The sequence below is a fragment of the Montipora capricornis genome, chromosome 6 (assembly GCF_036669925.1).
Source record: "Montipora capricornis isolate CH-2021 chromosome 6, ASM3666992v2, whole genome shotgun sequence".
Lineage (NCBI taxonomy): Eukaryota > Metazoa > Cnidaria > Anthozoa > Scleractinia > Acroporidae > Montipora > Montipora capricornis.
In genome coordinates this window covers 4,391,637-4,406,636 of record NC_090888.1, presented here as the reverse complement: position 1 = coordinate 4,406,636, position 15,000 = coordinate 4,391,637, and the positions used below count along the sequence as shown (strand labels likewise).

Sequence of the window (15,000 nt, the reverse complement as noted above, 5' to 3'; positions counted from 1 at the left end):
TAGGTCGAAAATCGTGACAAATCGCGTAAAAGCACCAAATTAGGTACAGATGTTCCTTTTGACGTAAGAAACGAATTAGAAGGGGTGCCACGTGATTTGGCTATCCGGGGGGGCATGAAGCTCGTAGAAATTACGCCATACTCAAATGCTGGCATGAAAGCGAGGCTCTGGCATTTAATGTGTTTATTACGTACCAGGTTTGACGAATGCCGTTGTAAAATGACTAAACTACATTACTCAGACTCAGTTTTGTGTTTGTGTCCATAAAAGGGCATTTGCCTTGATCACGTGACATTCCCATAATGCTTTGAGCGCACTTACATCAAGGAGTGTTTTTGTTGCGTTTTACACATTTAATTTTTAACATCTTCGGCTAGATATCGTAAATGGCTATTTCTAAGGATTTGTGTTCTGGCAGCCTTCAGAAGTACTACAGAGCTCAGTACATGGTAGATTGGCTTTGAAACATTTACAACGACCACTCTTGCAACTTTTCTTGCATCCACACTTTGGCAATTCACTGCACGCCTTAGAGGCTTCTGGAAGTACGGTTCAGCGGGGCCTCCATCTACCGGGCGGTTCTCCATTTTCCATCCAAAATCAGATGGGGATGGGTAAAATTGTTGCTCATCAAGGGACGTCCAGATGCTTGCTTGGTAAAGAGCTCTGTTAGAATGATTCAAAAGGGCATCCTAATAAACAATAGAAATTATATATAAATTTTTTACACAAGTATAATTTTAAACAAACGCGCACCGCTTATTTCCATGTACTTCATAAATTAAGCTCTCTAATAGCCCAAGTAGAATAACTATAGGTTCAAGTCCAACATAGCCTTATGATAAACTTTGGATAGTTAAAATAAAATTGATAAGTGGGTTCAATACAAGAAAAGGTTGGGTTAGTTGAAATGTTTCTCGTCTTTTCCCTAAACTGTTTTTTTTTTTTTCGCGTTGTCCTCACAGGTGTTTACCTATCACAAATTTAGCCTATCAAACACAAAAGCAACTAAAAATTTGTGTATGATGGGTTCTTACCTCTGTTGGGGGAATGTTTTCTAGCCCCCGATTCTTTTTTGTGAATAGTTCTCGTCGAGCAGTGTTCACATCGGTAGCAAGGCTGGTCCTGTCATAAAGTATCTCCACAAAGCGCTGAAGGACATCAAACACAGGAGTGTTGATCTCAACTGGAAGGAAGGGGCTATCGTTCACAAAACGGAAAGCCTCTGTGGCTTCAGGGTACGCTTTCCAGGCCTCCCACGCAGATTTCTTTCCTTTCCCCAGGAATGCTTATGTAGTGTCTCAACCGGTAAATGCGTGGAAAAATGGAAGCGCACGGCATTTCTGCTTTCCCAAATGCTCACGAATGGTGTTAAAAGACAGCAGCTGAAAATTCTTTCCCTACCAAAGGCGACCCAAAAGCTCAATCCAGACCAAATCGAAGACAACGTGTGGAAGTGCGCAATTAGAATAACAAGAACATTTGTCGACAATGCGAACAAAGACACTTCTTCCCCCCATATCCAAAGCATCTCTAACGTTTACAAGAATCCCCGTGTCGGCTTCTTCATGGTTGCAGCTTTCTTCGAGAAATACCTGCCAGTTCTGAGGTAACTTGACATGCCCAGCTACCTTTCGTCTCACGCCTTTTCCTCTCTTCTCAAGGGAAGATTCTTTCAGACTTGCCACTCGGTATTCATCCCACACAACGTCAATTCGTTTGGTACTCTTCAAGTGGTTTTCCAGGAAAGGTAAGAACTTGGAATCTGCATATTCAGAAAACGTAGCGACAGATGAAACTGGAAGCGCATGCACAATAGCTGCTCCATCAAAAACTTTGACATCGTAAGATGCTGGTGGTGGAGGTGGCGGTGTTTCTTTGTTGACGCATGAAATCAAATCAGACTTTACCCGAATCGGAGATTGCCAAACTCTGACAAAGAAGGTGGATACGGCTGATTTTCATGCTTGAAGAACTCTTCAAGATCTCCTTCGCGCTGTTGGCTGGCAATATACAAACACTTGAAGGGGTAACGGTCACTTGTTATCGCTGTCAACTTTAAGACGCTTTGCAGATTTGCTTCGGTTGCTGGCGCTTGAACAGTGGCAAGGCATTCTTTGAAATCGTATCGTGAGTCGATACAGTTCTTTCATCAATGACGTCTTTTACGAATTTCTTGTACTGACGTAATCCAAGTTCCTGGACTCTATGCACATTATCAACGACTGAGACAACTGCGCAATTGTCTGTGTCAAGGGCAAGTAATTCAGGGCAGTCATCCTTAAAAGGGTTTCCCATTTCTGAAATTGTACTTACAAGTTGCTTGACATGACTTTGAAAGGTTTTCTGTGTAGAAAGTCCTTGTTCGTGGTGTTTGTTCTTTTCATCAACATTTGTTTCACTTTCAACTGACTTTCGAACTCTTTCAACACTCGAGCACTTTCTGGTCCGGCCACCATCCATCTTCTAAATGCGACAAGACTTTCCGTTAGTCCTACAGCTCCACCTGATCCCTTCACCCTTGCGTTATTTTGCTCGTGTGCCTGGTCGATTGGGATGCTTGAAAAACTGCTTGATGACTTCGAAATGACCCAGCATTCTCTGAGGCTTTGTTGAACGGGGCCTGGTAAGCACTTCATATCTCTTATGTGAATAGGTAGCCACCTCGCGTAATTAGTGTGATCAAGAGCAAGAGATTCCAAGGCTTCTACGTACAGAGCAGTTGTTTTCACGATGTGCTTTCACGAATGACAGTACTTTGAGTTCCATTTGCATGATCATGTCCCAAAACTTGTACGTTGGGCTGGTCTTAATCATTCCATCGTGCCACTTCTGAAACTCCTCTTCGTCCTGTTGACCGTTTAGTTCCCGAAAGGCAACATGCTGCAATTTATACAAAGCTGCCGCGGTTACCTGGTGGGCGCGTCTGGTTTTCGTCAAATGCGCTACCTTAAGGAAGGAATCTGATGTCCCACTGGAAGCTATCCCTGCCTCAGTTAGTGCTGTAGTCCAGCCAGATAAAGCTACAAGGTCACCACACATGGTCGACAGCACCATCTCAATGTTTAGGCCCCCCAGCATGACAACTTGAACATTTTCTCCTCTGTGTAGCAGGCCAGTTCCACTGAACAACTTTTGCGATAGCAAAAAGAGGCTGGTCACAGACAGTGACAGGAATTTGGCCCGGGTTAAGAAATTCTGTTGCCTTCTTAACCACAGACATTCCATGTTTCATCATGGCTACTGTGGCAGCCTTCTCGTAAAACAATGGCAACAAGCTACCCAAGCATGGCAAAGGGTTAGGCAGTTCAGTTACAGATGCGTGATAAGCAGCCCATGAAAGATGAATACCTTTGGTAAGCTCCTCATAAATATGTTGTTCACAGTACTTCAACCAGTGAACTTGTTTTTCAATGGCAATAGACAACTGATCCGTGCTTACGGTCTCCACACCTGCTTGACTTGTGGCAGGGACGTTTACTTCTAATGTTTTTATAGAAACAAGAGGAGCTAAGGAATACGTGTCAGGCAGTGTGATATCTCTTGAAGCGGACCTGGCTGAACAAAGATTAATCCTTTGCACTCACTGGTTGGCTAACGTCTGAAAAAAGAAATATCATTTAAAATATTCTTAATCTAAGAATGGTTTTGTTTTTAGAGCGTTGTTAACTGAGGAAATTTCAGTCTGAACTAAAATAAATTGAATGCCATTTTTGTTTTATCCGTCATCGTATCTTTGAGGCCGACAACCATTTAATAGTTTAATACGCTCCGCTTGCCAGATTTGTGTCACTCCATAATTTTTCGTTTAAAATCAAATAATAAACCTACTTAAACATTTCCTTCTTGAACCATTTTTTTTATAACATCTGATGATTTCTCACAGTTTTTCATTCATCTCAAGTTATAACGCTTATTCAGAGTAACTTTTATTGAACACCGGCTCACATATACGGATAAAAATAAAAATCACTGAACTCTTCGTTTTTAAAAGAACAACTTGACTTTGTTTCACATCATAACGAAATGAATTTTAGCTCATCGAAGGATGGAGTATAAAACATGAGTTGATACTTACAGTTCAGATGGTGAAATTCCGTGTAAAACAAGAAAACGTACCTCTCAACAACTCCACTGTCACGCCGGTCACCGGGAGGTAAAGCGCATGTTGTATGGAAACACAGCTGGCTTTTTATTACCATTTATTGTTTAAAAATTTTCATTAAGTTACAACAAATTTAAATAAAAGGAACTTAGCAAATATCTTCTCGCTAAGACATTATATATCATAAAGGAAGTGAAATTCATGTGGAATTGAGCTTTATAATGACTACGCATATATGTCGTCTTTTTTCGCCTTTTTCTACTACAAAAAGGCATTCTATTTTTACATTTGAGTACAGCTTAATAAATTTTCATACTTGGTCTTTATTTTACCTATACTAACACTTATTTCACACTGTAATCAACAAATTAAATTATTTCATAGTTCATAATGGCACGCTGCTTTTGACACACCACAACTGAGACTTACTTATAAAAAAATCCCCCCTCCCCACCCCCTTGGGGTAATTTTTTGTGGCACCCCTTCTGAAATGATTAGTTATACTCTAAACTACATTTGTGCCAAGTTTGGTGTTTTTACGCGTCTTGTCACGATTTTCGTAATTTTCCGACCTAACAGACCGGACTACATAGCGCGCTCAATATTCGTGGTGCGTACTCAACAAATCATCCTGCGATATACGTAATTTTGTGCGTCGCGGAGAAAAATGGTAGTTTTCCAGCTTTTTTTCCCAATAAACGTAGAAAATTGTACTTTGTGTTGAATAATAAAACAACTGCTCAATTTTGCGGAATATCGCCTGATTTTAGCGGCCAAGTATCAGGCGATATTCCGCGCGATTTCGCAGGATAATTGTTTAAAATTATTCGAAGGGCGTACTACGAAGGACCAATTCTCAAATGGTCAGCTTTTAAAACGGTAATTAATTTATCACTATCAAAACGTTTCACACACAATTTTTTTGTGCTCGTTTGCAACCAAGGCAGCTCTTTTCCTAATGACGAAGGGCGAAGTGGGTTGTGGCAAGAAAAATTTACGTGGCGGCAGTAGCAAGGAGTGACAGGCCCGCACAAGACCATTGTCTTTGATTCGCTCTTTGTTTTAGAGATTTTCCCCTTTGAAAGGATAATGAGTGGTGACTCTTAGAAAATTTGCCGTAGGGAAGGCTGGTTTTGTATCAAGTGCCATTTCATAGGCCATTAAAATATGTTTGAGGTGTCTTCCGGTGGGTAGAGCCAAACTGTCGTAGATGCTATCCATTTAATTTCTTGGTTGCCAAAAAGCTGTAAATTCCTTATCCGAAACACTAAAAAATACATGCATCAAGAAAAGTTTCTTTCCTTTTCGAAAGGATGTTTTTACAATTTTTCTCGAGCAGTTTGCTGGGAACGAGGAAGGTAATTTTCCATGAATTGTTTTATACAGTATGTGAACAGATGACATGAATTATCCAAGCTGATAAAACTCTATTTAGCAGCCAAGGCTCATAAGTCTTCAACTGAGGCGCTTCGTTAATTTTTTCGCTAAGGACCACTGTGAAGAGCATCGTGGTTATATAAAACTTCCACTGGTGTCCAAGCAGCGGAGTAAATAAAGTCATTCAAGGAGAAAGGCTCTTGTTCCGCTTGTTTATTGACTGTGTTGCTAAGCGACATTACGTCAAAAGAGCTTTGTTCGGTGAAGGATTCCTAGATCGATACGTAAATTCGTGTAAATTTCCGATGTTTTGGTTCGTAAGAGTAAACTTTTAGTTCGTTTTCACCCTCTGCTTAGTGGAAAACAACGTCCGTGGTTACAGAGATAAAGCTAGACGTCTATCTTGAGGAGAATTTTTCTGTAACTCGAAGAAAAGCATGAAAAACGAGCTTGTGGTTTGTGGAAAAGACGGCTGATTATATATGCAAAGCAGATCATGACAGTACCAGTTATGTGGGAAGAGTGAGTACATTGCAGTACATTTTCTTCGGTTTCTAAGATCGTGGCTATCGGGAACGTTTTTGGGATTAAACCTCGTTTTGTTTTGTATTTTTATTCAGATCGACAAGTGAGGATAAAGACGCGCACACCTCAGTGCCTATTGTAGTGTTGACGGCGCATCGTGCATTAGAAGAAGCGAAAGAGCTGAATGCACACAAGAGTTTAGAAGCTGAAGATGTCCTACCGGTTAGTTCAATTTTAAAAAATGTGAAACGCTCTTTTGATGTATTAGCGTTCTCGTTGATTTGCTCACAAATTAAGCGAGCTGTGAGCGTTTTAGTGTCTGTAGAGAGCTTCAACGCGAAAGAAGATCGAGACTATTTATAATTTTGATCTCCACTGAATTTGATGCATGTTTATAATTATATTCCGGGATTCGCGGAAAATACAGCAATGTTTTGATCTTTCTCCCGCGAAATCGGCGCTTTAATCTGAGAAAAAAGTGATATAAGCCTTGAAACGAGAAGGAGTTTTTCAAGTGATTTATTTGTCTTTTCAATACAGCTACCGGCGTCAAAATACAGATATAGCAAATGGCACGAGCTTGAAGATATGGATGTTAAGGGGAATATGTTGCGATCACCGAGAGTTAGAAGAAGTAAGTTTATCCAGTTAATAATAGGCAATGCTTTTGAATAGTGTGCTACCGTTTACAACTGGGCATGAGTTTCGAGAGGCGTACTGCAGGTTTGCAGTGAATGCTATCAGTACATTTGTGCCCTCAAGAGCGATATCCATTAATTATTATTTTTTTGACTTGACATGCCCTTCAATTCCATAGAAACACATCTGTGTAATAATTTTGATCAAATTGTCGATCTTGGGATGCTCAGAGTATTTCCCTTGGAGAAGTAGACAATGACTGGTACATTATTTGCTCATACAATAAAATTTGTTGGGCTGTTGCCTGTTGAAATTGCTAAGATACAAAAGTTGTGATGCAAATGGCAATGTAAGACAAGCCAAATCCCAATTATAGCCCTCAGAATCAAGTAGTGCCCATAGAAGCTGTGCAAGCTAAAAGTTGAAAGCCAGTTCAAGTAGTTGTCAGAGCAGAACAACTCAGTTAAACTCTTCTATAGTAACATGTATCTTGTTTTGTTGGCAGGATGATTTCACAGCGTTAGGTACAGTGTCAGAGTCACACAAAAGAGCAAAGCTCCAATTATTTGATAGTGTACCCATTGTGTTAACCAAACCCAACTACTTCCAGCAAATTCAGGTTCTAGGTTTAAATCTTTCCATTTCTTTCTCAGATCCTAGGGGATTTAAAGTTGAACATATTCGAAAGCTGGACGAGGAAGAAAGGTTAGAATACGGTGACTCAGATGAGGATGACTTCGCGGTTGGGCTTCCTTTGAAAAGAAATAAGCCCGAGAAGGTTCGCAACTACAAGAGCAAAATGGAAAATTGGGAAAATGCTGAGGTAAGATCATGTACAATTTGTACGGCTCGAATTTGACATGACCATAAAAAAGAAAGTTTACAATCTCTGTATATCATGGTCACTTTGGTGTGTTCATGTACACACTGAACCCACAGTTCTTTCAGTCAGCTAAAGGGCTAATAAATCTTAGGTCAGCTGGAAAGTTCTGTTGTTGTGGAGACAGTCAGTTTTTGTAACCACTGGCATTACAGCAGGTGAGGTCTTATGGCTCTAGGCCGAGGCTGTTTTGTTTCCTTCAATCAAGGAAGCAATTTTTATACTGTCTTCAAGTACATGTAACTATTGTCTGCACATTGCTGAACATGGGAATGCAATGAACTACATGTAACATCCTTGTTCAATTTTTTTGTATTTTGGTCACTTTTTGTGCACAAATGTACACTTAAACTTAAAAATCCTTGTCTAGATTGCCTATAATTGTTTTTAAAGTTTACCCTAATGGGCTCACAAAAAATGTTTTTTTTTTGCTGACTGCCTATCATTCTGCCAGTTTGTCATATCAAACCTCAAACATCCTTACCAGAAAAAAATAATTCCAAAGAGACCTCATGGCTTATAAAAAAATATGGTGTTTGCTTTTTCTTGCAAGTCTGTAAATGAATATGATATCTAGAACAAATTCAGAAAGACCTGAGACTCTCAGACTGAGCTCATGAAAAATGTGGTTTTTGCTTTGCTTGTCAGTCTGCTAATTTGGCATATCAAGACCTCGGACATCCTTACCAGAAGAAAGAATTCCATAGAGTGCTCAGAAGACTCATAAGGTGTGAACACATACAACTTATGGAAAACTCCCTCACAGATTTGAGCACTGTCTTGCTTCCAAGGTTTGTGAATACTTTTAATTAGTAATTTGTGTTTGGAATAATGCTGACGGTTTATATTTACAAACATTTATAATGAATTTTACTTACCATTAAAAGTTATTCCCATTCAATGAATTTGATTTAGCGTTCTTTATTTATTACAGGTGTACACATCTTTATCTTCAAAGAAACTTCATCACAAATTTCAAGGTGAGGTACAGGGCATTCATTAATAGCCAGTCACAAGGCAAATTGAGTGGTTGTTAACGCAGCTCTGCCTGGTAGTTTTCATCATCTCTATGTACTATATTCTTTTGCCAATTAAAATTTGGCCAGTGACCTCCTTTGCAAGAGGTGTATCATTGTATTACATTACCGATAAATTTTTAACACTGCAGGTGACCTCTGCTGAGTTAAAAGTGATTAACTACTTCTTCATTTTCCTTGAAATGTTATGGTGTAATGTTCTGTGAGCAGCTTGTTAGAGAATTTGATAAATTTACACCACAGAAATTGGATGTACCGTCCAATAAATTTGTTGAAATGCATTAAGTAACAGGAAATAAAAAAAGTGTTTACACAATAGACTGAAAACAATCCACATCCCTTTGTACATCTGTGAACTCAAGGTAAATGCACAATTACCGGTTAGCATTTTTGTCATTCGTAACTTTCTAAGGAATAATATTAATAATATATAATACTGAATTATAATTATTTTTCATTTATCTTTTCTTCCTTTACAGAAACTTCCAAAAGCTCCTCTTCTGGTACATTTGTCACTGCAGGAAAATAATATTCAGAGCTTAAATGGATTAGAAGTGCTTCGTAAAACAGGATTACAGTCACTAGTGCTCAAAGAAAATCCAATAGCTATGGACCCAAATTACAGACATCAGTAAGTCTGACATTTTCCGGCATAAGTTTTTCAAATGTTCTGTGCACACATCAGATGTGGGTAGATAGTTGAGGCTTAAGATTTATTTAGAATCTTCATTATCGCAGGTTAAACAGTTGACAACAGCAAAGATTGGTGGCGGGGGGATTTGTTTTGTTTTTGTACTGAGATGAACTCAAGAAGATTTGTGAAGTTTTCACATTATGTGAATAGGGAATGGATAAAAAGCATAGTTTTTCCATAGTTTTTTTGTTGACTATCAAAGGGTACTACTTTGTAGTGCTAGAAATACAAAAAACTCCATCAAAGTGTTAGCCCTAGTCAAGTTATTACATTAGCTTTTCAACTGCATTGCATTGTAAAGGATTTCATTGGTTTATCCAATGCTCCCCTTTACGGTATGTACTTTGGTTTACACATCTGATTCTACATTCGTAGTGTTACGACACATACTGAATGCTTACTGACTGAGACAGAGGGTATTCCTCTCTCAATCACAAGGGCAGTAACTGTTTTGCTAATCAAGAGGGAATGCTTAGCAACAAGTGTTATTGTTTAGATTTGTCCATTGTGTGAAAAAAAAAAAACAAGTAATCGCTTGTACCCTTGCTCAAGTTTTAAATCAATGTGAAATTAATCTTAGATTGCCCTCGGGCCAACGCAGTTACCTGTACAACAGTCACAACCTTTTTTCTTTGTCTTGTTTTCAGAGTTTTTAGAATTTTGCCTCAGCTTCAAGTTTTGGATGGTATTCCAAAATTGACCAGTGATCTACAGGACAGCGTACTGAATGCAAGAACGTGTGTGATTTCATAGCAGATGTATATCTTCGATTGATAGATAATACCATGATCACACTTACTACGATCAGAAATAGTCTGGTACGAGAAAAACTCAGTTGGTGGCGTATGGACGCTCGACTACTTCATTTTGCCAACCACTTGAAATAGCAGGGCAGTAGCAAGAAAAATCCCCTTCCAGGCGTTGACAGGCTCGTTTGGTCCGCAAACCTCTCCCCTCGTAGATTTTGGTCAGCAATTTATTCATCCCACCATTGACAAGTTGCTAAAGCATTTTCTACAGACCTCTTGTATCTTAGCAGGAAAATATCCGATTAATGGTTTTCGAACTGATATCTCTTAAAACTACTCACAGAAGGGCGAAACTGTCATTTCAGAGACGCTTAATTTCTGATAACCCCGGTGGGAGTTTGCCCCGGAGTATGCCTTTGGATTCCCCTGGTAGCACGGGTTTTATTGCGCCGGTGATGTGCCCCCTTCACAATCAATTCAACCCAAAAAAGTCAGCCTTAACGGAAAGTGTGTGTGAACCGGGAAATCAAATGAAATATTGCCCTGAATATATTGTTGTCGCAAGGTGCTCGGACAGCACCGTGTTTTTTTTGTTTGTTTGTTTTTGCTCGCTACCCTTTTCAAGTCTTTGTAGGGGTTTTTAATTATTGTCAGATCTTTCAAAGAGAAACTGTACATAGGGGTCTCGGTGACTGTAAAATATATTGATGTTGATTGTTTTTAAGAGAAATGTTCATACAGATGTAAAATATATTTATTAGTTTTAATGAACATTAAAATTTACATCGTAGAAATTAAGAATGTCTTTATTAACTTTGAACTGCAAACTTCCAATTCTTGGAACTTCCAACGTAAGTCGTTGCAACTTTTAGTTTTTTTAGAGGTTTAAAACAAGCGAGTATACTTTGTACGAACAAGAAAATATGTTGTCTATGGTCTAAAAGACAAAGCGGATTGCAACTCTGCTAACGGACTGTGATCTAATATAGAACTGACTGGCAGCTTCGAAGACCAACATATCCAGACAAACTGCTATATTTTAATCGTGGAAATTAATGATTGTGCTGCTGTTTTAAAGGTGTAAAATTTAGCAAGCTAACCAAAACGGAACTTAATCGTTAATCATCATCGAGAGTAGCACAGAAATGTAGCAAATATTGAAAACAAGCATTTTATCATAGCATTCCACTCTGGCACTATGACAACAGAGTCTCTTCAGTAGAGACTTGAGCGAACGATGAAAAATAGCCAATTTGAGCTGCGGAATAGAGTAACTTAAGTTGGATGTCTTAAGGAGCAAGGGTAGATAGGACTATTAGGGAGAAATTTGGAACCTATAACGACGCGAACTGACATTAAGAGCAAGGAAGGATCTTCGCCTTAAGGTCATCCATCTTTGCGTTAAAATTTCATTTAAGAACAGCTAAATCAAGTGTCTCACTAAAAAGTACAACGAATAGAACGGATTTACGTCAGATTAGATCGTGATACAGCTAGTGATATTGCAGTCAAGTTTGCTCGTCCTTCGTCCTTCACTGAAACAACAAACTTCAAGGTTACAAATAAGTAATGCTCTTCGAAGAAGACCTTCAAAACATGGGTTTCCGAAGTACGTTTTTAAAATCTTTTTGGCCATTGCGGGAGGACACTGGCGCTAGAAAAACTCGGCCAGCTGTGCTTGAAAACGAGTTTACGTTCTGCCTGTGGATTGTGAATCTGGGCGTACGATGAAAATGGTTCCGCACGTGATATCTCATCGTGGTAGTGTTAATAGGCCATGTTCGAAATATCAAATATTCAGCTTGATAGTGAGGACAAACACAATAGAAACACGTTGGAATGGATGTGAACTCAAATTGCATATTAGCCACTTTTCTTTGTCCTCGCACTTTCCCCTTCCATCTGGATGTACAAGTGTCGCCAAGTGCTTATAATACTCAGCCGGGGTCAGAGTTTGGTACCTGATAGCGTCATCGCTATCGGGACCGAGAGGTGTAACTCACATGGAATCATCTCCCCTCGCTCATCACGCTCCTTACTGTGCCCCGAGGGGCCACAGGTAAGGATTACCCGTACTGATAACTCCAACGGAGGCACCTTCAGATTATTTACATTCAGACACGTTTCTACAGTTATGGTGCAGAATTTCGTGAAATCCGATAAAACCTAAACTTGTTCAACAGACATTTTTCATGTTGACGTTGATATTGAAAAAAAGGGGGAAAATGTTACTTGAACACCAAATAATTTAGTTTTCAAATATTGCTTAATATTCGTAATACGCATGCGCATAAGTGCCATTTTTCGAATTTCAGCGGTGTCGCAGTTAAATCAAGCTTCCTAAAGTTTGTTTTAAATTTTTGTTCTATGTTTTTTTTGTTATGAATAATAATAGGCAAAAACAAGGAAAGAAAAGTAAACGAATGCAAAAAATTACCTTGTTTGTTTCAAAACGCTTGCTGTACTGCCTTCGGGTATCGGAGTTTTTTTGTAGACAATTTTTTTATGCGAGGGCCAGCTGAAAAAAGTACAAGTGCCAGTCTTGGAAGATCTAACCAGCAAATAATTATGCAATGCTGGTTGTACGGCTGTGAGGATAGATATATTTTTGTTTGATCAAAATTTCGTTAGGGACGGCCTGACTTTTTCAGGGAGTTAAATGATTTGCCGTTACAATTTTTTGAAATTCAAATATAAGTCATAAAAAAACTAGGTGTAAGATTACAGATAATGTATACATATACATATATATCGAATATAATATATTGTAGTCATTACTTAGTGCTTGTGCGATATTGAGGCGTTTCCTACAGGAATAGAACAAATCGAGCAAAAAAAAATCGACACTCGGTCGAGTGCAATTAAGCAAAATCAAGATAAGCAGAGGAATTAACTTGTGGTCAATTAGTATTTTTGTTTTAACAAAAGGTACCAATGATGAAGACGCATGCTTTTTCATGTTGCTTTTATATAATGAAGTTTCAATACAACGAGCACTTTGAATGGTTAAAACCGCGTGCTTTATGAAAGTTCAGCTCAGATGCACGGCTGACTCCACTCAAAGAATTTGGAAATTAAGTTATTCGAAAATTTTAGCCGAATACGTGATGAAATTAAAATATTCTTTATTGTACAGTTTAAAAGAAAAATAGAAGCCTCGCCTGTGTTCTGTTCTGGAGAACAAGAAGTAGGGAAAAGCACTGAAGTAGGGGAAACACGAGACGTACTTCTTTCGTGGTCTATCCGCTTCCTGCGTCCTTTACAACAGAACAGATCACAGGCGAGGCTTCGGTGTTAAATATTATTGTAGGCGTCGATGGTGAAAGCCAAACGTAAAACATAAGTGACAATTGCAAATCCCTTTGTCATAGCGAACGGCTCGATACTGTGATTAGAAACGTTAACGTAGTTTTCAAGGAATAAATATTTGGCTTTAGAGTATACAGCCAAAATATATATAATAAAAATAAATAAATGAACATTATTTGAGTGTTAAGTCGTTACTGAGGGCACTGTGCATAAATTAAATCAAATCACGCCAAATCGTAGGTTGGTTTTTGAGGAGAAGGGAAAAAAGGGAGAAACCTTAGAAAAAGCTCTTGGAGCAGAGTAGAGAACCAACAAACTCAACCCAGATGTGACGTCAACTTGCACCACATTGGTGAGAGGCGAGTGCTGTTCCTGCCCTCCTGCAAACAACACCAGGGCCAACAACATTAAATTGTTGAAAATAGTAACGGCGGTAGACATAAAACGCCTTGGGATGCTGAGAGGTATGTCAAATCATTGTCCTTACAACGAGAATAGAATCACTTAAAGAGTAGGATAATGGGGAGCTTAAGAAACGACAACGGCGACGACAACATTTGCATATTTAGTGGGCAACAACAATAGCATTGCACGCCCTGCACGTGCGTTTTTCACTCTTGTCCATTTCTTTGCCGTCGTCAGCAAAACAACAACGTGAAATAGCCAAATTTGAGGTTTTATCAAGAACATCAGTACTTGAGGATAAATTTTCATTTTCTCCCCTAAATTAAGTGCCGTTCCGACGAGTGTCATTTTTTGAGGAACTACCACACCCTTGTCATTTTAAAAAGGTTGTAATAGTCATGAAGCGATACTTTAATGAGAATTTTATTTAATTTTGAGATGACGTTGTCGTTGCAGTCGCTGTTGTCGTTGCTTAACCTTCCTATTATGATCGCAGAGGGGCTGTATGTGCTCAGTAAATTTTGGGAGCGTAAGACCGCGACGTCTTTGAGTCACAGACGGAAACCGGAAGTGAATGTTTTGCATGCCGGCCAGGACAGGTGGTCTCTCCCATCTATTTCGATATTAATATCGTCAGATTGAGTGTTCAGTGTCTTCTTGGCCACTCCTGTCATAACCTCAGTCTTATAGCCACATTCAAACTTAACTTATTGGCATTCAGCCAACGATTTAGATTACTTAGCTCTGGGGTTATTACTTCTTTTAGCTCAATTAAGGGTTTTGCTCTTGAACTTACGCTAGTGTCAGCGGCAAACATCCTCGGATCGGAGTTGCGCTCTGCTGGCAGTTAGGAAGATGTTTATTAATATGCGCTAGATCTAGAAACAGCAAGCCGGCCCAAGAATACTCGGAACGAGCAGTTGATGGTTTGCCGCTTACAACTTGACAGCTTCCAAGTCAATACCATAGCAAGACATTTTTCACCGTTATCCGAATGTTAACCGACCAACAGAAGTTGCTTCGGTTACTATGAAGTGATTCGAGAGGGCAAGGTATCGATAGAATCCTGCAATAGGATTGGTTGTTCGAGCGGTCCTGATTTTCCTATCAGTCTGCCCTTGGTCTTTCCCTCGGCCGGGAACGGTAATGCTCTGAGAAGTTTTTGTCCTTGACCTTAAATTTCCATTTTTTTGACACCGAATTCATTTACATACAAAAGTCAGTTTCAAAAAAGATTTAGTTTTATTAGACACATTTCTCTTTGAAACGTTCAGTTTGTA

General features: G+C 39.1%; 1 protein-coding gene and 1 non-coding gene across 2 annotated transcripts; one reads left to right on the top strand and one right to left on the bottom strand.

Moving 5' to 3' along the window:
* The first annotated feature begins 5,745 nt into the window (after window positions 1-5,745).
* LOC138051243 (uncharacterized) lies at window positions 5,746-10,804 on the top strand. Its single transcript, XM_068897406.1, has 8 exons — window positions 5,746-6,004; window positions 6,103-6,229; window positions 6,548-6,641; window positions 7,300-7,469; window positions 8,175-8,317; window positions 8,461-8,506; window positions 9,043-9,194; window positions 9,905-10,804. Exons 1-8 carry the CDS (start codon window positions 5,979-5,981, stop codon window positions 10,008-10,010), a joined length of 864 nt encoding a protein of 287 aa, XP_068753507.1. The 5' UTR covers window positions 5,746-5,978; the 3' UTR covers window positions 10,011-10,804.
* A 1,148-nt stretch (window positions 10,805-11,952) lies between these two features.
* Window positions 11,953-12,088, bottom strand: LOC138054721 (U8 small nucleolar RNA). Its single transcript, XR_011133373.1, has one exon. It is a non-coding gene; the product is annotated as a U8 small nucleolar RNA (small nucleolar RNA).
* Window positions 12,089-15,000: the final 2,912 nt, after the last annotated feature.